Source organism: Neofelis nebulosa, chromosome 9 (genome assembly GCF_028018385.1).
Source record: "Neofelis nebulosa isolate mNeoNeb1 chromosome 9, mNeoNeb1.pri, whole genome shotgun sequence".
Taxonomy (NCBI): Eukaryota; Metazoa; Chordata; class Mammalia; order Carnivora; family Felidae; genus Neofelis; species Neofelis nebulosa.
In genome coordinates this window covers 26,689,939-26,715,461 of record NC_080790.1, presented here as the reverse complement: position 1 = coordinate 26,715,461, position 25,523 = coordinate 26,689,939, and the positions used below count along the sequence as shown (strand labels likewise).

General features: G+C 34.8%; 1 protein-coding gene across 11 annotated transcripts in view; it reads right to left on the bottom strand.

Annotated features, from left to right (window-relative positions):
• BIRC6 (baculoviral IAP repeat containing 6) overlaps nucleotides 1-25,523 on the bottom strand; it is a 225,829-nt gene that overhangs the window by 25,179 nt on the left and 175,127 nt on the right. For 10 of the 11 annotated variants that reach the window (XM_058682986.1, XM_058682989.1, XM_058682988.1 and 7 more), the window contains 3 exons: nucleotides 15,041-15,251; nucleotides 998-1,143; nucleotides 255-365 (listed from right to left, as the gene is read on the bottom strand). In XM_058682986.1, coding sequence (XP_058538969.1) covers nucleotides 255-365; nucleotides 998-1,143; nucleotides 15,041-15,251 — 468 coding nt within the window. Of the gene's footprint in view, nucleotides 1-254; nucleotides 366-997; nucleotides 1,144-3,860; nucleotides 4,034-15,040; nucleotides 15,252-25,523 lie in introns of those variants that run through there. The other variant, XR_009248332.1, reaches the window with a different exon arrangement.

Sequence of the window (25,523 nt, the reverse complement as noted above, 5' to 3'; positions counted from 1 at the left end):
ATACAACTATAAATACAGATATAAATTTAGAGATGAAAAGATGATCAAAGTTTGCATGTATACATACAGTGTGTGCGTGTGCGCACGCGCACACACACACACACACACACACACACACACACACACAGAGGATATGAAGAATTCATGGTACAAACAACTTTTAAAATCTTTCATTTACTAGAACACATTTTAATAGCACTATTACACAATATGAAACGAGATCTGAAGAAATGAAGGTTAAAATTTCAACTTACCAAACTGTAATTTCTTCATAACAGCCACATATTTTTCTTCAAGCGATTTCAATACTGATAAAGGTTTGGGTTTCATAGCCACCTTCTTTGAACATTCACCTAGTTTTTTTTCTGTTATTTAATATTTCAAGATAAATAATATAAGCATACATTTTAAAAGATTAAAACAAAAACAGTTTCTACAGTTCAAAGTTCGAATTCTAAAAAATTAACAAACTCTTCACAATTATCTTCCTGGTGTATCAGTTTAAGTATAAGAGATTTTTATGTCATAAACATAACTAATAGGGCTAAAACCCTTATCAACTTTAAAGTTTATATTCTTAAAATCTGTAAAATTAGTTTGACCCAATCAGGCAAGACAGCAGACATAAAACAATAGATAATACACTGCTAAGACATGAAAATGCTAATTTAAACTAAATTCTCACACCCAGTCTAAATGTACTCTTTCCTATCCAGTACAATGGCATTCTTCAATTTCACAACTACCAACAGGAAGAAGAGAAGTTCATGACATGTCTGTCTGCCTGCTCAATCTAGTGTGAGTGATCATACAAAGGAGACGTAAGTATTTCAAAATTAGAGACTATTCACGATTAACTTGAAAACGTGGCAACAAAATTTTTAGGCAAATGAGCTTGCTTGCAAAGCATTAACACAGAGAAAAGAGAGAGGTAGTTTTCAGAAGTAAATGAAACATCTCTGGGTCAAAAGAAAAGCAGCAAAGGACAGTTCTGTACCTTGATTTGCCTGCCGTAAACTGGTAGTGGCTGCATGCACAATCTCAGCAGTCTTCTGGATGTCCGGTACCAACAGTGTAAGTCCTTCTGGTTCTTGATCAGATGCATCTGGTTTTACTCCTGTTTTAACATTTTCCCTTTTAGATCTGAATTTTTTTTTTTAATATGGGAAGAAATGCAAGGAAAATTAAGACTTTAGGATTGAAAAACAAATACCTGTGTTAAGTCACAGTGGTTAAAAATCAAAATGATAGTGTGTATTTCATTTGAAATACATATGATATATAGCAGAAGTAGTTTAAGTTAGACTCATTGTTGTTTTGAAGCCACAGAATAATGCCTAGCATAATAAATAAAGCTTTGGATAGGTTTTCCCTTCAAATGTGATCAATCAATCTAAATAAAAAATGAACACTGTAAAAACACCCAGATACTCGATATGTCCTTGGATCCACACTTTTAAAAACGTACTTGTAGTACAGTAATTACAAATACCTGGAAGTAGAAGAAATCATTTTCATTATCTAAAAGGGACAGAGGTCTATCCTCTGTCTTCTAAGATTTGGGAATCAAAGAACCATATGTATACTTTTTCACTGTAATACTATTTGTATTTCACTCAGAGTAAGTATATTCTTTCCCAAGGGGAGAATTAAAAGATATATTCTGGAGTAAAAATGAAGGTTTATTACTAGGTATCTTAATGTAATGTGCTTTTATACATCATAACTTTATATTTAAACAGTAAGTTTTAGGGCATAATCATTTTAGAGGCATTCTCTATCCAGGGTCTAAAATGTACCCAATCTTGTATCAAATTCTGTATCATTAACAGGATGTACTACAACAATGTCTCTGTGTATAAGGCATCAAAATGTTTCTTTAAATTTTCTAGGTGAATAGAGTTTTATTGTAAGAGTCACCAAAATTATTAAGTGAATATCAATATCCTTTTTTGTATTTCAACTCTCAGCACATATTTTTCACTTAATAATCATCATACTATTGCTTAGATACTAAAAACTTACACTTTTGTTAATTCATTAAATAGATAATACAAACTGAAAACACATGTAAATAAAGGTGTTTAAAATATTCATGCTACAGCATCACTTATTCTTCTAGCTGTATACCTACCAACAAAAGGACTTGGCAACTGTATTACAACTGTATTTCACAAAGTGAGCATGGAGACTTAGATGAGCTATAAAAAGACTAGCAGAAGGTAGAAGAGTCCTTAACAAAATAATATTGTTAGCTATGTATAAACGAACTATTCTTCAGCACAAAGACAAAAATCTGCTCAGAAGCAATTCAGTGCTTACACTTGAGGGAGCTGTTAGGTAAACGAAGAAGCACCACTCAGGTGGCTAGCAAGGGTAACCATATATAGCATTATGTGTGCGTTCTGAACTGATTTCTGCAGTGTGTGAAAAACTAGTACCCACAGGTATTTTTAACTAGAAGGTATATAGTTGCGTCACCTGGCAAGATGGCTCAACTCAATGCGTCACTGGGTTACTGTCTGAGGTTACCACTGAGGTATAAGAAATCACATAGAACGCATGGCCAACTTGGTGGATGTTATACTGTACCTCATTTCAGTCATCAATTTCTGCACAGGTACATGTATATGAACATGAATGTTTGCATGTATATGTAAGGAGACTATAGTGAATGAATGTTGTAAGACTGAAATATCAGGCATTTTAAGTGCTGGACTCAAATAAGATATTGTCTTTTAAAAAGCTATGAAATAAAGTGGAGACTATTGCTTAATAGTATCTGATATTTTTCTTAATAAAGATGTAATGCTGGACAAGCTCAAACAGATTCTCAACTTCTGCATTTATCAACAACTATTCACAATCAGTGTCAAACACTGAGAATCAAGAAAAGTGCAATAAGCTGTTTGACTTTCTGAATTTAGAAGGACTCCCCCGCCAATTGTAAATGATTCTCCCTCTGATACCAGGGCTTAAAAAAATCTTAAGTAGTAGGATCACTGACCGTAACAGGAAAACAACAGTAAGCAGTTGAAAAACAAAAGCAAAAACAAAAACAGAAGAGCTACGGTTATAGCCACAATAAAATAAAGATGGTTTCCTAAAATCTGTCATCAAACAGTTGATCCACTGGACGCTCAATGAAGATTTCATTTAAGAAACACATCTTGCGAAGCAGAGAAGAAAGATATGAAGTGAAGTGCGTTTTTCCAGAATTAGGGTGTTTTCTCCTTGAAGAAACAAGAGTGTCTGGCATGGAGAGTAAAGTGCACAACACAAGTGAGAGCAAGTCAGCCTTGGAGAGAGGACTCATCCTAAACTCCAAGCCCTATTCATGGATACCGATTTCCTAAATCCAGTTTTTAAAAGATGATTAGTAGGAGAAATTCCTATTATTAAAGTAGTCCAAACAGTCAGGATGGCAAATTTCATATATATATATATATATTTTTTTTTTTTTGGACCACAAAATTTTAAAAAGATGCTAAAAAAGTGCAAAAATACACAAAAGTTAAAAAAATATGTTCATACCAAAGGTGTGAAAGAAATGATTTTATGCATCTCCTATCGAAGATAATGGTTAACTCATAAAGCAGTTATCTTTTAGAGCTTTACACCAGGTTCAAATGAGAAATTTTTACGTGAACAACCTTGACAAAAACAGACAGGAGAAAAAGGGATAATGTCCAAAAGGTGAGAGTACTTCAAAATCTACAAAGAACACACACTCCCTGCCTAATGATGACCACAACTAGTCATTGTCTGATATCCAACTACAGCCAGTAGTCTCTTTCCTATAAAAGTTGCAGGTTACTGTCAACCCATATGTAGGCCCAGCTCATGAAAAAAGGCCATACCTTCGCTCACATCCTGAAGTCTGTGGGAAAAGCTATTTGAGTTCAAGGCACCTAGCTGGAAGTAGGTCTCTGAGACTGACAATGGATCCAACATGGTAAAAGCAATCAGCGACGGCCGCTACCATGGTATCCGCTGCTTTGTGCATACGTTGAATCTGGTTGTGATCACTGCCCTGAAGAAATACGAGGAATCAACTGAAGTTTCTACTATTGCACAGAATTATCTGCAAACATTTTCCACTATGCTGTGAATTCCAACTAAACGGCTAACAAATTAAGCAAATTTTGGCTCTGTGACATGTAATTTGAAATAGGATGTGAGCAAAATGGGTAAATCTTTCTTGTAAAAACAAAAGAAAAAAATCCCCATAATTCAATATTCAGTTACAGTGCCCTACCTCTGCTAACACTGTCACCCCAAATAAGTTGGATTTTTGTAAGACTAAATGCAAAATATCAGAATTATGTTATTTTAAAATCTATAGACCGAAAATAGCTTAGTATAGCTATTTTCTTGGTAGAACATAAAGAAAGATCATCTCCATTCCCTGTACTCCTAATTCTAAAGTCAAAACAGTTGAAATACACATTTAAAAAGTATAGCCATGTTGAACAAGTAATCTGGAGACAACATGCTGAAATGTCCAGATTCCAGAACTATTAAGAACTAGCATCATAGAGAAAGATTCTAAAACTGTAAGCAAATGAAACTTCTACACTTCTCTGTAAACCAATGCATCATATAATATTCCACAGTTCTAAAGCTCTTTGTCAGGGATAAAGTCTAAAATGAATTAAGATTAAAAGTAAGCAGGAAGATTTAGAAAATACATTACTGTGGAGAACTATTTGCTTCTAATTATCTCCAGAAAACATGAAAATTCTTGAAATGCACCAGTAAATGGAGCAAAGACCTCTGTAAGATGAATGCTTTTCATTATTAGTTTAAACCTTAATTTTTAATTCTGATTCCCTTTTTTTATTTAAACTCTTTCCAAATGGAAGTGTCAGTTTTAGTTTTCAATAGGATTTAAAATTGAAAACATAATCTCCATTGTCTTGGGAAGCATAAATGAGCACTATAGAAGGAAATATTCAAACAGAGGGTACGATAAGCCTTTTAAAAATAAACCCTTGATTTCTAGATTAGATAAAAATATAATTTCTAGGTCAGATTGAACATCACAGGACAAAATGAAGGTACTGTGTGCTGTTGTGGAATGGAGTTGCCACAAATAATACGCTTTACCAAGGGATAATCCAACTGAGGCAAATAAAAGATAGTAAAATAAACATTGGGATCATTGTCTCTATCACCGAGTAAAAGGCTGATGAACTATGAAACTCGTTCAAGGTCATCAAAAACAGAAACTTAAAAAAAAAAGTAGGTATGATTATAACAAATGCTTCTTGGTTATGAAACCAGGCCTCTTTCATTTTGTAGGTGTTAGAAGCAGAGGAAAAACAGGAGAAACTACGAAATGTTTTTCCAACAGAAACAAAGGTAGGAGGGCTAGAAATGAAATTCTCTGGTAACTAACTGAAGCCCTAGAGGAACTAGCCTAAGGCTGTTAAAATAAGAGTCTGACAGAAAATACGCCTCTGAAAAAGAGGTCAATTAATCTTATTGCTTAGTTAGATAAAAAGGAATTGGGTATTTCTACAAGAGAATTAAATTATTTTCATTTTATTAAAAAAATTATTTTTAATGTTTAATTTAGTTTTCAGAGAGAGAGAGAGAGAGAGAGAGAGAGAGAGAGAGAGAGAGAGACATAATGTGAGCAGGCGAATGGCAGAGAGAGAGGGAGACACAGAATCCCAAGCAGGCTCCAGGCTCTGAGCTGTCAGCACAGAGCCCGACACGGGGCTCGAACTCACAGTTGGCAAGATCATGACCTGAGCCAAAGTCGAATGCTCAACCAACTAAGCCACCCAGGTGCCCTATTTATGTTTAAAAGTTTATTTATTTTACTTTGGGGGGGGGGGGATGGCGGGGGTGGGGGGGAGGGAGTGTGAGCAGGGAGGAGGGGAGAGTGTGAGCAGGGGAAGGGGCAGAGAAAGAGAGAGGGAGGGAGAGAGAAACAGAGAGAGAGAATGAATCCTAAGCGGGCTCTATGTTGTCAGTACAGAGCCTGACATGGGCCTCATGAACCGTGAGATCATGACCTGAGCTGAAATCAAGAGTCAGATGCTTAACCCACTAAGCCACCCAGGTGCCGCAGAATTCAGTTGTTTCTAAAACATGATGAACTTTCTTATACCAGAAGATGCTTCAAAATAGCTAAGGGAAATGAAAATAAAAGCTGTTTGCTTTAATGCTGTTAAAGAGAAGTTCAAATCCAGAACGCCTCATACTCAACACAGACATTTGTGATGCATCCTTATTAGCAATTCAGATTATTTGACTGACAGCAAGTCCCTCTTCCAAATTTTTGGTCAAACTGTCAATTGCTAAATATACTAAATATGATTATTTGCCTACTAGAGTCCAGTAGGAAAAGTCTGCATAGAAGATCAAAGATAAAATAAATGGTCTTCACCCCTGCTCCAAGGAAGCTATGAAGTGTCACACTGATTCAAAAGTGAAACCAAACTACTATGGCTTACTCCGACTTTGTTTTGAGAGAAAAGGTTGGAATAGCCAGCAGAAACTGAATTTCGCCAGGACTGATATGTAAAAGCTGAAGGGGTCACATCTTCACAGTGTGACTATGTTGTGGGCAAAAGAATGAATTTTCACACTAGACAATTATATTTCAAATGGAAATGATTATATATGTATGTGTGTGTATATAAAAGTTTATATATATATACACACACAAAAGTTTAAAGTATTATGTTATGTTACCCGTGCCTCAGATCCCTTCATTAACAAGATGAGTTGCTTTCAAGTTCTCTCATGTCTAAGTCTAAAATAAAATGTTGATCAATAAGTGGTCATAAATGGGAGGGGGAATGTTTCTGCTTATTTTTCAAATATCAACTATTGCTACACAAGTTCTTTATCCCTTGACAAGAGAGTTAAAGATATCAGAAATGTAAGGTATACAAAGATAGCAATAACATTCAGGAGACAGAAAATAATAGAGTGTGTGGAAGATGGGGAGAGGCTTCTTTCATCACACAGAGAAAACAATTTTATCACCTATGCCCTGCCCTAATCTATGCAAGTGGATACCAAATCAGATTGAAAAGACAGTAGAGGAAAAACACACACATTGGTAATTAAGAAAATACCAGAGGAATGCTTTTCATAAATTCTTTATTATTTTTTTTCAAGAGAGAGCACAATTGGGAGAGAGCACAATTGGGGGAGAGCGACAGAGGGAGAAAGAGAATTCAAAACAAGTTCCATGCTCAGTGTGGAGCCAAAGGCTGGGCTCAATCCCGTGACCCTGAGATCACGACCTGAGCCAAAATCGAGAGGTGGCACACTCAACGGACTGAGCCACCCAGCCGCCCCCTGCTTTTTATTAATTCTTTTGACCAAGAAAAACATCAAATGGGTAATGCTGACTCACTCTTCATTTAAGTGGTAAGTATACAAAGTTGCTCTCTGCTCATGTAGGAGAGAGACCAAAAAAAAAACAGTGAGGCTTAGGTTTACTTTAGCAATGTAGTAATTACTACTTAGGCACAACACAAATGCTATCATATCTAAGGTAATATGCTGCCTTTTAAGAGCCTATCATGACTTGAAAATTCTTCAGGTAATGAAAAAAGGTCAGTAAAAGGAAATTATCAGAAAAACTCTGTAGAATTTGCATTATTGTATATACTTTTATAATTACTAAAAGCAAAATTTTTAATTAGAAAAATAATTTTACTTCACTATCAACATTAAAAAAAAATTATATATCCTAGATATCTAAAACCAGCTCAGAAAAAAGTCCACCTCTCCAATTTCTAATTATTCACCGATGCACAAACTGAATTGTTCTTTGGAAGTTAGGTTTAACTTAGTGGATAAATATATTTGGGAGTTATCACAGCTTTGTCACAAAGTATCAGAGAACCTGGAACAAACCAAAGTATTTATGGACCTTGTTTTCCTCATTTATAAAAAGAAATATCTGAACTACCTTAAGTCTAGACAGTCCCCTTATAGCTCTAAAACCTACAGATAATATGGAACAGGTTATTTGTTAGGATGTGCCCTGAAGGATTTGTTATAAACTAAACCTTGTTAGCAAGACACTTCAAATGCAGCAATTCACAGTGCTTGAAATTGCATCTGGGATAAAGACCATGGAAACTGTCCTGAAACATAAAGGTCATATAATGTAATTTGATAAGGAATAATCATTTTATATTGTTATGTTATGCTGCTGAGATAGAAATATTAAGTCAACTTATAATTTTTTACAGTTTTTTTGTTAGTCATTAAACAAAATATTTTTTTAAAAGTAGACTGCACACCTAGCACGGAGTGCATCACAGGGCTTTAACTCACAACCCTGAGATAAATATCTGAGCTGAGATCAAGAGTCAGACACTTAACCAAATGAGCCACCCAGACACCCCTTAAAAATTAAAAAAAAAAAAATTTTTTTTTCTTTTAAGCAGGCTCCACGCCCAATGCGTAGTATGCTCCAGTGACTGTGCCAGCAAGGCACACTGTTAATCACTTAAATAATAGAATAAGTTGTACTTTGGCATTTGATCAATGTGTTCTCAAGAAACAGCTAAGCCTCAAGTATAGCCATTATACAAGCATGAAGCCTAAGTGATAACTGAACTATTTTGGTAAGATACAGTAACAGTGGTCTATCTGGAATAAGGGTCAATCGACTTGTCTTTCTTCATATAAATTTACTGAAAACATTTTTTAATATTTATTTACCTTTGAGAGAGAGACAGAGCATGAGAGGGGGAGGGGCAGAGAGGGAGACACAGAATCTGAAGCAGGCTCCAGGCTCTGAGCTGTCAGCACAGAGCCTGACACAGGACTTGAACTCACGAACCATGATCATGACCTGAGCTGAAGTCAGAGGTTAACTGACTGAGCCACCCAGGCACCCCTAAAAAATTTTGTTTTTAATAATGAACAACATAGGCATCAGGAGACGGGGAGCAATGTGCAGATTTATAACCTATTAGTAAGTTTTTAATGTTAAACTCTTAAGCAGTAGTTTCATTCTCTTTCAAACAACGGTAAGAAATATTTTCTTGCCTACTGCATATGGCAGAGGAAACTAATAAATACACATTTAAAAACTTCTGAAACTGTATACACTCCACAGAAGTTAAAGTTCTATTACTTCTTTATATTTTTATATGACTACATGCTACTCTAAATTTATTAAAACTTAATCCATAATTTAAAGCTGTTTGGATAATTCTCAAGAAACAAAAAAGGAAATCAATGAAAGCACAGAGGCTGTAACACAAATACTATACTAAGCAAAAATACTTCAAACTGGCAGAACAAAAGGAATACAATCAATCTGACAGTTATGAAAATTCACTTAACCAGATTCCAATCTTTTATAATTGGTATAAAATTAAGCGGTAGTGACTTTGGACTTATACATCAATGAGTATCTAATCACAGACTGTCTTTGACACGTGGGTGACATTGCTTACACCTTATATATACATCTTTGGCCCTCTACTTTTGACTCACTCTGTCATTCTCAATGCACTTCCTCTCCATCTCTCTCTCTCTCTCTCTCTCTCTCTCTCTCTCTCTCTCTCTGTCTGTCTCGGTCCCTAGGGAACTATTTCTTCCCACTGCTTGTAGGCCTAAAAATTAAAAGTATTAACCACAAAAATCATTAAATCACTAAGCTGAAGAAAAAAGCCAGAAATTAAGACGTTGTGTAGAAAATAAATGAGAAGCCAGTAAACTTTTTCTGCATTAGGCCAAAAAGAAAAAGGTTTTTCTGAGAAATGGAATGTTTATGGTAATGAAAAATTTTAACCACCACGAAGGGAGTTAATTCCACTTAGAGTGTTAATCTTGTGTGGATGAATATTCAACTTTTTGCTCTTCACAGGTGCCTAGTATATCGCAGGAGACAAATGGAGCTCTTTATCACTTTTGAAATCCTTTGTTCTATTGAGGTGATGACTAAAGTGGCTTTTGAATAATGTCTCTGAAATAAAGTAATAAACTCTATTATTGAGGCAAAATTAAATAGCACCAATATTTACAGTTTAACCATTTCCCCGTTTTCACTGAAATTATTATAAAAAGTTTCAAATGAACAAGAAAAAAACTACACAATTTCCTAATGGTAGCATCATGAAACGCTCCAATATTGTTTAGGTTTTAAGTAATAAATAATGGAAGAAAATGACCTAAGTAGAAAATTGTATTACATAACTTACAGGCACAGTTGAAGTGTGCTTTAAAATTGCTACAGAACTAATGTACAAAACATGTCATCTATATTTCATTTATTTTGAAAGAGAGAGAGAGAGAGAGAGTGCACATAGAAGTGTGAGCAGGGGAGGAGGGAAGGGCGGGTGTAGGGTGGGGGTGGGGGTGGGGGGTGAGAATCCCAAGCAGGCTCCCAGTTGTGACCACAGAGGCCACGTGGGGCTCCATCTCAAAAAATCTCAAGAATCGTGAGATCATGATCTGAGCCAAAATCAAGAGTTGGATCTTAACTGAATGAGCCACCCAGGTGCCCCTATATCATCTATATTTAAGAAAAATCAATTTCTGAAAAAATCCTGATACCTAATTACCTTTAATCTTGTCTATTTCAGACAAAAGCAGGAAAGTGTTGAATGTAAAATTCTCTATTTTGAAGTGATACACTTTGGCCATTCTTTTGTGCTTCCTAATCCCTGATTTATCTTAATCTAAAAGCTTACTAAAAATCAATCTACAACAACATTAATCAGTTTGTCTATGTTAACCATTAGATTCAAATTAACCCTATGCAGTTATTATAAACTGTGAATCTTGAAAGGACAGGTTAGGAAAGGAGGTAAGTAATAAAAATATAGAATCATGAATAAAAGAATACTAGAATATTATCATCTTTAGGAAGCTCTTAATGCAAACTGTACAGTCAATATTTAACAACTGCCTAAGGAATGTCAACTTCAAGTCAGGAAAGAGGAATGTAGTAAGCTAGAAGTACATTCATTCCCCGAGTGGTGCTCTGGTTTTACTAAATATCAATCCCACCAGTCATCAAACTATCCTCACCTACAAGAGATCATTGTTTTAATTCGGGCATAATTATAATCGAAGGAAATTTGAAACATGCCTCAGAGTCTATTACTTTAAAAATTAAGATTCAGAAGCTACTTTTCAGATGTATGTATGTGTGTGCATTGATGTATACATGCATATATAATTATATCTCACATATAATGACAACAGCTCAGTAATTACGGAACTAGTAGATGTAAAAGGCATTCCCACGGTGTCGTGCCACTGTGCCAACAACTCAAGTTCCTCCTCTAAGCAGTCACTCTTGCTCGAGCCTTTGGGTACACAGAAAGTGGGTAATGCAAATCCGATCAGATCTCTGAAATCCTTTCAGTAGCTCATCACCACATTTAAGAGCAAGTAACTGTAAATACACCCCTTTTCACCTTCTAGCTCCTGCTTTCATCTCCAGTTTCAACTCCCACGCATATACCATACCTAGACATACCAAATTTCTTCAGGTTTCCCTGAACATGCGATACTTTCTTTCACTGCTAACATTATTCCCAGTTTGGTATAGCAGGCCACTGCACACTTCATTTAGCTAATTCCTATTTACTCCTAAATATAATCACAAATTTCTACTGCACAAATTAGGTAAATGATGTGCCTTTTCAGTTTAACAGTATCTTTCTGTTTCCTCTTACAGAAGGGTTCAAAGTGTGGGTGGGGGAGAGTCGGCTCACCTATATCATCTCCTTCACTCTTTGAATTTTGAGATCAAAATCAGTTGGGGCAGAATAATCTCAGTCAGGTTATTCCCGGCAGGAGAATAACTTCCTTTCAGTACTGGGGCAAAACATTCTCATTTCTCTCATCCACAAAAGGGAGATAAAAATTGTAAATGTATACAGAAGAAATAATTTTAATGAAAATCATTACATGTAACCACGATCATCATCTAGGGACCTGCAGAGTGCACAGCAAATCTATTTTTTCTTTATTTAAGATAAACAAATGGTCACATATAAATGATACAAATTTCATTCGAAGGGGGAAAAACTGCATTCCCTTTGTGTATGCTTGGTTTAAAAAAAGTAACATATGAGAAGTTAACAAGGCATAACGAGGGAAAAAAATGAGGAAATAAAGTATATAAATAAAATATATAAACATAATAAATAAGTACTTGCTTTAACCTAAAAAAAAAAAAACCATACTAAAAAGATGTACTTTATTCATCCTTACATTTTTTATTGAGAGCAGAGACAAAAAGAACATAAACATTTTCTGAGCGGAGGTACACCTACACATTATTTTTAAAGTGACAGCTCCAAACCCTGATAATGCCACAAAACATACACTAAAAGTGATCAATGAACAGAACATATTTGCCTTGACCATTGTTTTCTCAAAAGTATCCTGGTTAAAAAAAAAAAAAAATGCAGTTGGGATCAAGTAGGCAGGTGGGGAGAGGGGAAGTTTTATACTTTCAAACAGTGTTAAAACTGAACTTAGCCAATTTCTGTGGGTATAAACTTTTTAAGGAAACTGGACAATTCTGCTCACTTTATTAAAGTTCTATCATTATGAAAATATAAAAAGAAATACATCTTAGGTCTTGACAGTCTGGAAGAGAATAGATTTTACCCTCTCTGTGTGAAGTGGAAAATGAATTCTCAATGTACCAAACCTCAAAAGGCAAGTAGGGATGTTATAACATGAATGTCTTTGATGGTTTCTTTTTCTAACAGAGGCTGTAAAATATAACAGATATCATGAACAATCTTGACTAAGAAGAATACTCAAATCCTAAGGTAAAACTCACTAGCATTGTTTCTACATTACTAAAGCAGAGCTATTAAAAACAGCTATTGCAGAGCCACCATAAAGATAAAACAACATAAATAAAATGAGCTCTGAACAGTCATTATGATCTTTTACATACATGTTTTGGTGATAGAAAATTTAGAGTGTGAAGTATCATTTTTTTCTTACTGAAGAAGGAAGGAAAGAATTTGAAGAATAATTTTTTTTTTCCAGTAGGAAAAGCAGAAAACAAAGCTCCAGTCAAATGACACTTGTTATTATCTATCTGAAATTAAATTTTTACAGTGAATCATGAATACAGTTTATACAGAAGTCAAGTTTACTTTTAAAAAATTATACTGCGTATGTTATGTAAGCAGGAAATATATTAACTTAGGAAAAGCAACAAAAAGGCTACTCTAGGCATACTAATTCCAATCACTGCATCTTCTGTAATTACCTTAGAACTCAATACACTGTAACTTCATTTTTGCAGGATCCAACAGAAATTATAGCTTAAGGAAATACATAATATAGAGTTGTCCATATTTTAATGGTCTTATTTTCACATTTAGACTGTCATAAATTTGTGATTATTATTTTTAATGAAAGTGATAATTATAACTACATTCCTAATCTTTACGCAATTTTTTCATCTAAGAAATAGAATACTCCTGGGAAAAAACACTCCATTTCATAAAAATTTTCAATACATCTCAAAACACAAAAATATGAGGTACAGAAACACAGGGCAAGATCCCTCTAAAAAAACACAGGGCAAGATTCCCCCTAAAAATACTCAAAAGCTCTGCATATTTTATATTAAATGCTTTGTCAAGAACGGTATGTTTATTGTACAATAAGGAACAGAGATGAGCAGGGTAGAGATGGGATGATCAATTAGAAGTTTCTCAATGAGACATTAGCTCAATTAGAAAATTAGACCTTCAGTTCAATTATGACATGACACCTTGTTTAGGTAATTATACCAGCTGCCTAGATTACCAGTTAGATTTCTGACACGATGAAGGTTGGGACCAAACATAATGTTCTCTTTTCTACAACAGAAACTATCTCACTATCAAAGAAAATATACCTTTACATTGTCCTTCCCTGGTGAAAGAGTAGTATGAACCTGCAGCCCTTTTGTTTCCACCAACTGGCTCTTCTTTAATCTTTTGTCCAAATTATGATTTTTACTGCCTGGTAGTGAGCCACTAGCTTTAAAAGTGATAGTGACAATACAATAAATGAACAGTCAGGATTATCTCAGCAGCTGACTCCTCCCTGAAAAAATTATTCTTCCAGTGACCAAATCTCTGCCATTGCTTGACGTCTACTGTGTTTCTCAAATTTATTATCTTAAAAAAATACGTGAGAATAGGTAGAATATATTGCAAAGATGGTAAAGAACATTAATTGACTCAAAAGACCACTGACAAAAGAATAAAATCCCATTTTCAGTATAAATGCTCTAAAAATCAGAATTTGGCCATCTACGTAAAACGGATAACCACTGAACAGATTCTGCTAAGGGGAAGAAAAAGGTTTGCCAGGTAACTTAAAAAGAGTTTTTGTTTTTAGAACTCATCATCTGAATCTAATGAGGTATAAACTTAAGCCAAACATTCACTAAATAATTAAATTTACCAAGAAGATAAATACTAACTTTATTGTAACTTTGAGAAATAAATACTGAATCTTCTCACTTCTAAAAAAAGATTATAGCATGTATCACAATGAAATAGGAGTAATCCATAAATCCAACAATTCTATTTCTATGAATCTACTGTGTGGAGATTTCTACAAGCCTCAAAAGACGTATGTCTGAGTTTATAAAATGAAAAAAGCCCAAATGTCCACTAACAGATGGTTAAGTAAAACATAGCATCTCTATACAATGCATAATTGGTAGTATTAAAAACAATGTCAGCCTAAATGTATTTACAGACACTGAAAGGTGTCTTTGTCCTCAGTATGGACTAAAACTAGCATCCATCTGTATAATCAGTACAATATGACAGAATTTAAGAAAAACTCTATACCTAAAGCCCTAAGATTGCACAAGCAGATGTCTGATAAGCCAATGTAAATAAATGTTTCTGAGTGTAGGATTTGGTGGATACTTTTTCTTTGTAGTTTTCTATCTTGCTTGTGTGCATATGTGTTTAATCAGCACATGTCATTTAAGAAAACCCACAAAGTTAGTTTCAAAAGATTGTTAGGGGCACAATCAAGAGCAATGAACCAAGTATACTACCTTAAACGGTTGGTGTAGGTATCAACACAGGTCTTCATTTTGGCTAATAATGTACCAACAGAAGTCTGGCACTCTGACTGTTCTTCTTCCTCTTCACCATTCTCTGTAGAAAGAGGCAACAGTAGGGGCACCATGGACGTACAAGAAGCAATGGCCCGGAGCAATTCCAGCAGAGCTCGATAGAGTGGCACATGTCTTGCCATATCAAGAACTGTAAAAGGAAAGGGAAAAGCATAAAATGAGAACATGTGCAATATAAAAGTCCACAGCCATGTAGCTTCTACTCAGATCTTAAGATTGATTGGTTACTTGGTAAATGAGCTAATGCCGATGTTTATGAAGCACCACGTGCTAAGTATAATAATCATTAGTTCAAATGTTTTATTTTATTTATTTTTTTGAGAGAGAGATTGAGCGCGCAGCGCATGTGTGCGGTGCTTGAGGGAGAGGTGAATCTTCAGCAGGTTCCGTGCTCAGGGTGGAGCCTGATGCTTAAATGACCTAGCCACCCAAGCAGCCCTCCAATGTTTTCTTAACAGCACATGTATCGAAGAATAAATGCCCCACTCTAAGAACATATACCACATCTACAATTTTTATAAGTTGTTTTGCTAGGTTTTGTAGTTTTCTTCCAACTGGAATTTACTTTTGTGATCATGTGAGATAAAGACTTTAACTAACAGGGGCACCTACGTGGTACAGTCGGTTAAGCGGCTGACTCATTTTAGCTCAGGTCATGATCTCATGGTTTGTGAGACTTGAGCCCTGTATACGGGGCTTTGCACTGACAGTGCAAACCGTAACTGTTTTTTTTAAGTGTATTTATTTATTTTGAGAGAGAGAGAGAGAGAATGCCTGCAGAGAATGAGAGAGCATCTCTAAAAAGGCTCCACCCAGCATAGAGCCTGACTCAGGCTCAATCCCACAACGGCGAGACTCTTTTTTTTTTTTTTTTTTAAAGTAAGCTCTACACTCAGTGTGGGGCTTGAACTCATGACCCTGAGATCAAGGGTTGCGTGTTCTACTAAGCCAGCCAGATACCCTAACAACTTTTTTCCCATCCCAGTTACTGAATAAAGTTATGCCATAAATATTCACTGAAAACATGCTGCTTGACAGGCTGAGAATACAGCAGTGAAGAAAATAAACAAAAATCCCTGCTCTCATGTAGCTTACGTTCTATGTAGAGGGCAAATGAGTAAAAAAATTTTTTCAGATGCTAACAGGGACTCTGACTGCTACACACACAAAGACTGAAACCGGGAACGAGAAGTGGAGGAGTACCTACAGGAGGCAGAAATTGCTTCACTGCCCACAGACCTATACTGAGATTAGAGTATGGGGAGATGCGGCATAGGAATTCTCAACTCTATAAAATCAGTTGTGATGGTCTGATGACAAACAGGGAGGCTCTTCAGAGTGATGGAGGGGTCGGTCCTCGTTCCACACCTTCCGATGGTGATGCAGAGGACAAAGGGAGGAAAGTAGGACTGCTCATTCTGGCCTTCCTTTGAAATTTTACTCTCCATCTTAATCATACACAAATTTCCATACATACTTGGTTAGGTTTAAAGCCTTTTTTCCAACCTATGACCTAATGTTACAGCTTACTACAATTTTATGGTATAACATAGTACACTCCAGTTTTCAAGGAAATCCAAGTTAAAACCCAAAGTTACTAATCAATAGGCATAAAATACAACATTAATTCTTGTGAGGATATGAGAAAGCCAGACTTCCATAAACAGATATATATGCAACCTGATAACCAATCTGGCACTATTTAATGCCCATATTCTATGACTTAGCAATACCATTTGTTACTATACACCTATAAAACAAGGGTGACTAATATAATACTGTTTTTACAGCATACAATACTGAAAGTAGGAAGCACCCTAAGAGCAATAAAGGACTAAATACACAATAATATCTAAATGATTGTATCCTATGTAGAATTTGAAAAGAATATAGATCTCCTATACCCATACTTGAGTGAAGTAAGTTGTAAAATAATACATAAAGATGACATTAATGTAAAAAGAAACTCAAATATATTTGCTTTTTTATAGCTGGGAAACTACATAGGAATACTTAGAGGAAAAAGATGAATTTCTAAACATAAATGTTATATACATGAGTAACATCTCACACCGATTATCCTGACAAATCGTAAAACATTGCTGATAAGGCTACAGTCTACTTTGACCATTTCTCTCCTTGTCCACTCATTCACCAGGCATATCACTTTGGTATACATACATCTAATCCTTTTTCTACACGATATTCTCTGTGTGTATAACTTTTAGGAAAAGGAACTACAGTCCTCATTGTATGAGAAGCTAAGATTTAATAACATGTACAATCAGCTAAATAGAAAATAGCAAGAACAATGACATTGAGGTACATTTAACTCTAGAGCTTTTTCATTATACTGTGATGCCTCCTGTGTTGTTCAGTAGGGTAACCACCGGCCACACATGGCTATTTAACTTTAATTAAAATGGAAAGATTTAAAAATTCTGTCCTTAACTGTACTAGCCACATTTTAAGTGATCAACATTCACATGACTCCATATTGGACAACAGAATGTTTCCATCAGAGTGAAACATATAGAATGTTTCCATCATAGTGAAAAATTCTCTCAGATAATACCTTCTTCAAATGCCAAAGTCCTTATATTATGCTTCCCTACATAAGCCATGAAAAATATGCGGGTATGGGCTCTACCCAAAGAGATGAGTCTTTCTCTGCGAGTTGTAGATATTATATAGAGTGAAAGAAATAATCTCTAGATTACATTTAAAACAGCATGAATACTTTGTTTCAGGTTTATTTAAAAACCAGTGATACATACATGTACTGGATATACTTATATAGTTAGATACAGAATACTGATAATATTAATTAACAGTACTTTCACCTAGAAAGAAGAACTAGGGTTGGGGGGGAGGCAATATCAGGGTGAATTACTTTTCATCATATACCAGTTTGAACTATTTTATAATGGTTTATCAGAGTATCCGTCATGCAGTAAATATTTTATTGACAAAAAGAAATAATTTAGTAATTACTAGGTCATAAAACTTGATAACACATAGATGATTTAAAGAACTTAAGATATATAAACACTTCAGCTATGATCTTGTCACAGAATAAGCAACAGACAATATATATTATTTCTAGTTTAAAAATTATTCTGACCTCTGTATAAGAAAGAAAATACTTATTATTTTAGACAGTGTGTTCATTAAGGGATAGAATTTTGTTTTCCAATGTTATTATGTATACTTATAGACTTTGCTCAGAATTTGGTGTTTTTCCTTACTGTCTTTTGAATAAAATTTTATGAATGCAATTTATGCTCCACATTACATTACCTCCAGGTAATTCATCCTCCATTGCTATGCAACATTCTACTGTTGGAAAAATTAAATCTAATACAACAAAGCATGGCTTTTTCTAAGTAATTAGTAACATATAATCTCACATTACAGAAGCAGTAAACTAAATTATATACCAAATCACATCACACTGAAATGACTCCAAACAGTAAAGTGACAGGAGATTATCATATATCCACAAAACTGTCTTAGAGGTTTAATAACAAGACACTTAGCCAGGTTAATCAACACGACTGAAAATAAACACCAATTTTGTTCTTAAAATAATTGAGGCAATATTGTGTTTTTATTAAAAGAAAACAACCCTACTGAACTAAACCTAAAATGTTCTGAAATATAAACTATTTGATCCAAAGAATATGAAGAAATAATTTGACAAAGGAAATTTTAAAATGAAAAAGCACATTTCCAAACGGTGTAACAGTAACTCCTCACAGATCAATTTTTAAGAATAAAGGTATAAGTTACAGTACACTGATTGCTAATCCCCAAATGAAAATAGCAATTATAAACAGTGTAGTCATTTTCCTTTCTAAAATTGGAATATAACTAAATAATACAGGAAATGACTCTGATTGCATTATCAACAATTCACTGAAACCACAAACTAATTCTAGAAGTAATCCCTCTCTAAAGGTGGTGATGGCTGCACCTATCTGTGAATATGTCAAAACTCATCAAAAGTACACTTTAAGTGGGTGAATTGTACAGTAAGTGAATTATCCTCAATAGAACTGTTATGAAAAACTTCTTAATTACTTATTCACATACCATTTCCACTTTTTCCTTCTGGGGTATTTATTTTTTTCAATTGCTTTATAATACTGCTTTGTATATGAGGAAAAGAAAAAGTTTTATGAACATTTTCCCTAATATGTCATCTTACTTTTCAAATACATGAAGAGAGAGACACAAATGTGACTTATACAGCTTCTTTCGTCTCGGAGCCAGCAAAAGAAATGAAGCTTAAGCTTATCTTCCATCTTCCGCTAAAATTCTGAATAGCTTCCATTTCTACACTTAAGTACTGGACACATTAGAATTTACACTGATATAAATATGGCCAGTTATCCAAAGATTTCCAATTGTGCTATTTTATAAACTCATTTAATGAAGTACAGCACACAGTGTTTTATTCTTCCCAGCCTGCTTCCTTGTAACATTCAAAGAGAAAAAGAAGAGTATAAATTACAACAAAAACCCCAGTAACTTATTTTGTGGGTACCAACCAATTCTAAAATTTATACAGAAAGGCAAAATACTCAAAATAGCCAGTATAATACTTAAAAAGAAGTCAAAGAGCTGCTAAAAGCAGACTTAAAGAGTCACTATAAATTTAATGATAATCAAGATAATGTAGTATTGGCAAAATAACATTGATAATAGATCAATGGAACAAAAAATTTAACAAAAATCTGTACATGAAGATTTACAGCAGCTTTATTCATAACTGCCAAGACCTGGAAACAACCAAGATGTCTTTCAAAAGGTGAACTGTTAAATTGTTGACTATCCAAGCTTTCAAGTCACAAAATGACATGGAGGAAACTCAAATACATGTTGCTCAGCGAAACAATTACTCAGTGAAAGCCAATTTGACAAGGTTATATACTGTATAATTCCAACTACATGACATTTTGGAAAAGGAAAAAATGGAGCCTGTAAAAAAGTTACCAGAGGTTTTGGGGGATGAGGGACAGTCTGGGATGAATGGGGGGAACAGAGGGAGTTTCTTAGGGAAGTGAGTGGAATCTACTTTGTGTGATACTATAATGGTGGAATGCAGGACACTATGCATTTGTCAAAATCCACAGAAATGTCCAAGAGAGAATGAACACTAATGTAAACTACTGACTTTAGTTAAAAACAATGTATCATTATTATTCCATCAATTGTAACATGTACCACACTAATGCAAGATAGAAGTAACAGAGGATACTGAGTAGAAGAGAGAAGGAATATACAGAACTCAATGTTTATGTAAAGCTGTACAACTGCTTTAAAAAGCACGGTGCGCACGCGCGCACACACACACACATTTTTTTGGCTTATACATTTTAAGGAGAGAGTGTGTGCAGACGCCAGGGCAGGACAGAGAAAGAGGGAAAGACAGAATTCCAAGCAGACTCCATGCTGTCATTGCCGAGTTTGATACGGGGCTCAAACTCAAGAAGCATGAGATCATGACCTGAACTGAAATCCAGAGTTGGTCACTTAACCAAGTGAGCCATCCAGGAGCACCCCAAAATAAAGTAAATTAGTTTAAAAAACAAACTACAAAAAAACCATAGTATTTTATACAAGAATATAACTAATCCAAGACACAATGATTGAAAAAAAATGCTTTTTATGTTTATTTTTGAGAGAGAGAGAGAGTGAGAGAGCAAGTGAGCATGAGTGGAGGAGAGGCAGAGAGAGAGGAAGACACAGAATCTGAAGCAGGCTCAGCTCTGAGCTGTCAGCACAGAGTCTGATGTGAAGCTCGAACTCACAAACTGCGAGATCACGACCTAGGCTGAAGTCAGATGCTTAACCAACTGAGCCACCTAGGCACCCCAGGACACAATGATTTTTTTAAATAATAATTATTAAATGGTTATAAGTTACAAAAAAACCAGGAAAAACCACAAAATAAGAAACCACCTGTCCATTATAAGAATAATGCCGAGGCCAGCTCAGCATGCTAAAACTCAATAAAAAGGAGTCGGGAAAAAAGATATGACAAATTTGCAAGCACATGTATGACTGCTAATTAAAATTTTTTTAAATCTAAAAATAAATGGAAATAGAGAAAATAAAACAGCTCTTTTAAATAAATGAAACATGGTATTTCCTTTCATTCAAATGACATTTCATTCAATTAAGTTAGCAGTGGGAAGGGACAACTGAGAATCTTAAGTTATGAAAATAAAATATATTCTCTTCAAATGAGAAATGGAAGCAAAAGCTGTGGAGACAAGGTAATAAGCAACGGACAATGAGATTGAGAATCGTCTTAACAGTGTGAGACATAAAACTGTGGGTCCGATTTACAAAGAACTTTAATTAAATTTCATTACTGTATCATTTCTTATGTATTTTGCTCTTAAAATGTCAAGTTTTTGTATGTTTGCTTTTTTCCTGATAATAATTAGTTACATAAACAAGTGCATTAATTTTAATGTCAAATTCTAAGAGATATTAACATATCTGGCAATCTACACTTATGTCTGGAACTTAGAACATGGTTATTAATTAATAACTCATTTTGTATTATATGTGTTTTTTAAAAAAAGATTTATTTCTGAATATGGCCAGAGAGGAGAAAATTAAGGAAAAGCTAATTTATGTTCATGTTTTTTTGGTATGCACTTTTAAAACTAACATGGATGGATAGTCAGTGAACAAAGGAGTCAATAAATGTAACAAACTCTTAATGAAAACTTTCTTGTTAAAATACAAAACAGGGCGCCTGGGTGGCGCAGTCGGTTAAGCGGCCGACTTCAGCCAGGTCACGATCTCGCGTCTGTGAGTTCGAGCCCCGCGTCGGGCTCTGTGCTGACAGCTCGGAGCCTGGAGCCTGTTTCCAATTCTGTGTCTCCCTCTCTCTCTGCCCCTCCCCCGTTCATGCTCTGTGTCTCTCTGTCCCAAAAATAAATAAAAAAACATTGAAAAAAAAAAAAATTAAAATACAAAACAAAGCAGGGCGCCTGGGTGGCTCAGTCGGTTTAAGTATCCGACTTCGACTCAGGTCATGATCTCACAGTTCGTGAATTCCAGCCCTGCATCAGGTGAGCTCAAGCCCCACTCCAGGCTCCAGACTCTCTCTCCGTCTCTCTCTGAACTTTGTGGGATTCTCTCTCTCTCTCCCTCCTTCTCTGCCTCTTGCTTACTCATATGCTTTGTCTCTCAAAAATAAATGAATAAATTAAAAAATAAAGTAAAATGAAAAAAATAAAATTAAAATTAAAAAAATTTACTTAAAAAACTATAACACAAAGCAACTGTTTCCATCTTGAATTCCTTAGTCCCATTTCTGTCAATAAGAGCTTCATCAGAAAACCTTAGATTATCTTTATACTTTGCTCCTTTTTACCTGCATACTTCACTGTTACTAAAGGATTAAATATGACCAGCTGACAAAGAAAGAGCAGGGGCACAACGCTGTTATGCAACACCATGTCTGCAACAGTGGCTTACAGCTCCATCATTATTCATAAAGTGCCAAGTGCATGTTCAATGTTACTGCTTATTACTAAACAAAGTCACTATCCTTCTGATGCTCGGAAGTTCCCTGGTTGCTGAATTATGCAATGCTTGAAAAGTACCTTGGAGTTAACAACTACAGATAGAGGTGTGTGACATTACTATAATTATTCCGGTAAGAGACATTTTCTAATTTGAAGGTAGTAACTAGTACAAGATATAAAAACAGAATTCTCATTTTCTGTATTTGAAATTACATTTCAACACAGAAAAGGATGTTCAAATAGCTGAAAAGAAACAGAAGAGTTTTAAGATTCATCAGACAGAAAATTCGTAAGTAGTCACCATTTTTGTGAAGCACCATTCAGCATGTATAAAAGCCAAAAGAAACATGGAACACATTTACCATTTGATTACTACTGGTAGAGGCTATCAATTTATACCAAACAGTTACAGTGAAATTTACATGGATTACTACTGGAGAAGACGCCTCCCCCTGGATACAATGAAAACATCTGTCATCTTGAGTATGAAGCCTGTCCAGGCTCTGCTCACTTTTCTTTCCTTGAGTACAAGCAGAAGCTCTCCACGAAGAGAAAAAATCCATTCATCACCACTGTGGACTATGCAGGATATCTGATAATACTTTATTCCTGATGCAATGTAGAGTAAGGAACACATCTTTTTTTATCATTTTAAAAATCTGACATTTAGTACCTTCATTATTTTAGGCTAAAATATGCAGTGATTATATACACATATCAGGCCAACTGACTGCAATTCACATGTATGTCAGCTTAGCTAGATATAGATAGAATATCTGAAAATAAAATTTAGAGTTACTAAATATAGAACATATATAAACGGCAGATCTAATGTTTACCTTTCAATTATATTTTCTTATCCTATTGAACTGTTGATAATAGATTGGAAGTTCTACTAAAATATATTCATTTTCTATCATTTTCCATCATGTTAACAGAATAAAATAGAAATGCACCCTGAAAAATTATGCAAAGATAATAAGTATAGCAAATTTATTTACTATTTCTGTACATGTTGGAAGGAATCTTTCCTAGAGGTTTCACAATTTTCTTTTTTTCTAGACCAAGAGATGTTCTGGGAAAATGAGTACTTTTGTCATCATTACAGCAGAAGATGTTAAGAAGCAAGAAAAGAAAGAAGAAAAAGAAGAGCCTATCTCGGCCACATTAGGCATCATGGGACAATAGTTCATCCTTTGGTAATTGTTCTTGTTTTATTTCTATACCACACTCTGATGATCTTTTTCATGGGGCTGCATTCAAGACCAAAGCCAGCTCTAATAAGAATGATTTCTAAGAATATCCTTTAAAAGTCCATTTCCAGAGAACTCTGACACACATTCCAGGGTAAATGCCTTGTTCTAAGCGTGGCGATGACTACGGACGACCAAGATTTACTGCCAGAAAACATACATGACCTGGCAATATAAACAAGACACAAAACCAAAAATGCCATAGACATTTTTTTCTCAACGTACATGTTGAATATATTGTTTATAATCAAACTGCATTTAAATATGTTTTCTTTAAGCTCCTACCTATCTACCTAATATAGGAAAGGGAAATTTAGTCAGCATGGAAAGTAAGACCAACAAAATGTAAAGCAAAATAAAGATTTAGTCAGCATTAATAAACACAATATTTTCAAAATCACTATCTTCCTCTGGATTTATATTTAATATCCCAAAAGAAATGCATACTTTAAAATGATTTTTTGGTAGTTAAGCAATTCTAACTGTAAGATTACATAGAAAATTAACACTATGTAAGAAAAGTATCTTGTTTTTTTCTGATGAGTCATTAGCACGTGCTGACTTTATTTCCCTGATGAATTTCAGTAAAAACAAAAATAAAATAGACACCTAAAATGTGCAAAAACTTCAACTCAATTGAATAAAACATTTGTTTACAGAATGTTAATTTAAGTGAACTCAAAACTAATGTGAAAACTAAATACATTCATTATTCAAATATTTAATTTTATTTAACATTTTTTTAAATGCTTATTTTTGTGAGAGAGTGCAAGCTAGAGAGAGGCAAAGAGAGAGAAGCGGACAGAGGACCCGACACAGTCTCTGTGCTGACAGCAGACAGCCCAATGCAGGGCTCCAACTCACAAACTATGAGATCATGACCTGAGGCAAAGTCTGATGCTCAATCAAATGAGCCGCCCAGGTGTCTCTCAAATATTTAATTTTCAATTAAGGAATTTATCCATTTACTTTGCCTAATCTGACACATAAAATCATCCTATATATTTCAAGGAAATATCATACAGAAAGAATCAGAGATCTTTAAATTATTTCTCTGTAAATTATAAATCCTTTTAGTAATTAAATACTAAATTTTATCTATAATTATTTGCAATTAATAACCATACAAAGTAATGTGGGTAATGTTCATATCTTAAAAGACAATCACTGGGAATGCAAGCTGGTGCAGCCACTCTGGAAAACAGAATGGAGGTTCCTCAAAAACTAAAAAAAGAACTACCCTATGACCCAGCAATTGCACTACTAGGCATTTATACACAGGATACAGGTGTGCTATTTTGAAGGGACACATGCACCCCCATGTTTATAGCAGCACTATCAACAACACCCAAAGTATGGAAAGAGCCCAAATGTCCATCGATGGATGAATGGATAGAGAAGATGTGGTGTGTATACACACACACACACACACACACACACACACACACACACACACACACTGGAGTATTACTGGGCAATCAAAAAGAAGGAAATCTTGCCATTTGCAACTACATGGATGGAACTGGAGGGTATTATGCTAAGTGAAATTAGTCAGAGAAAGACAAAAATCATATGACTTCACTCCTATGAGGACTT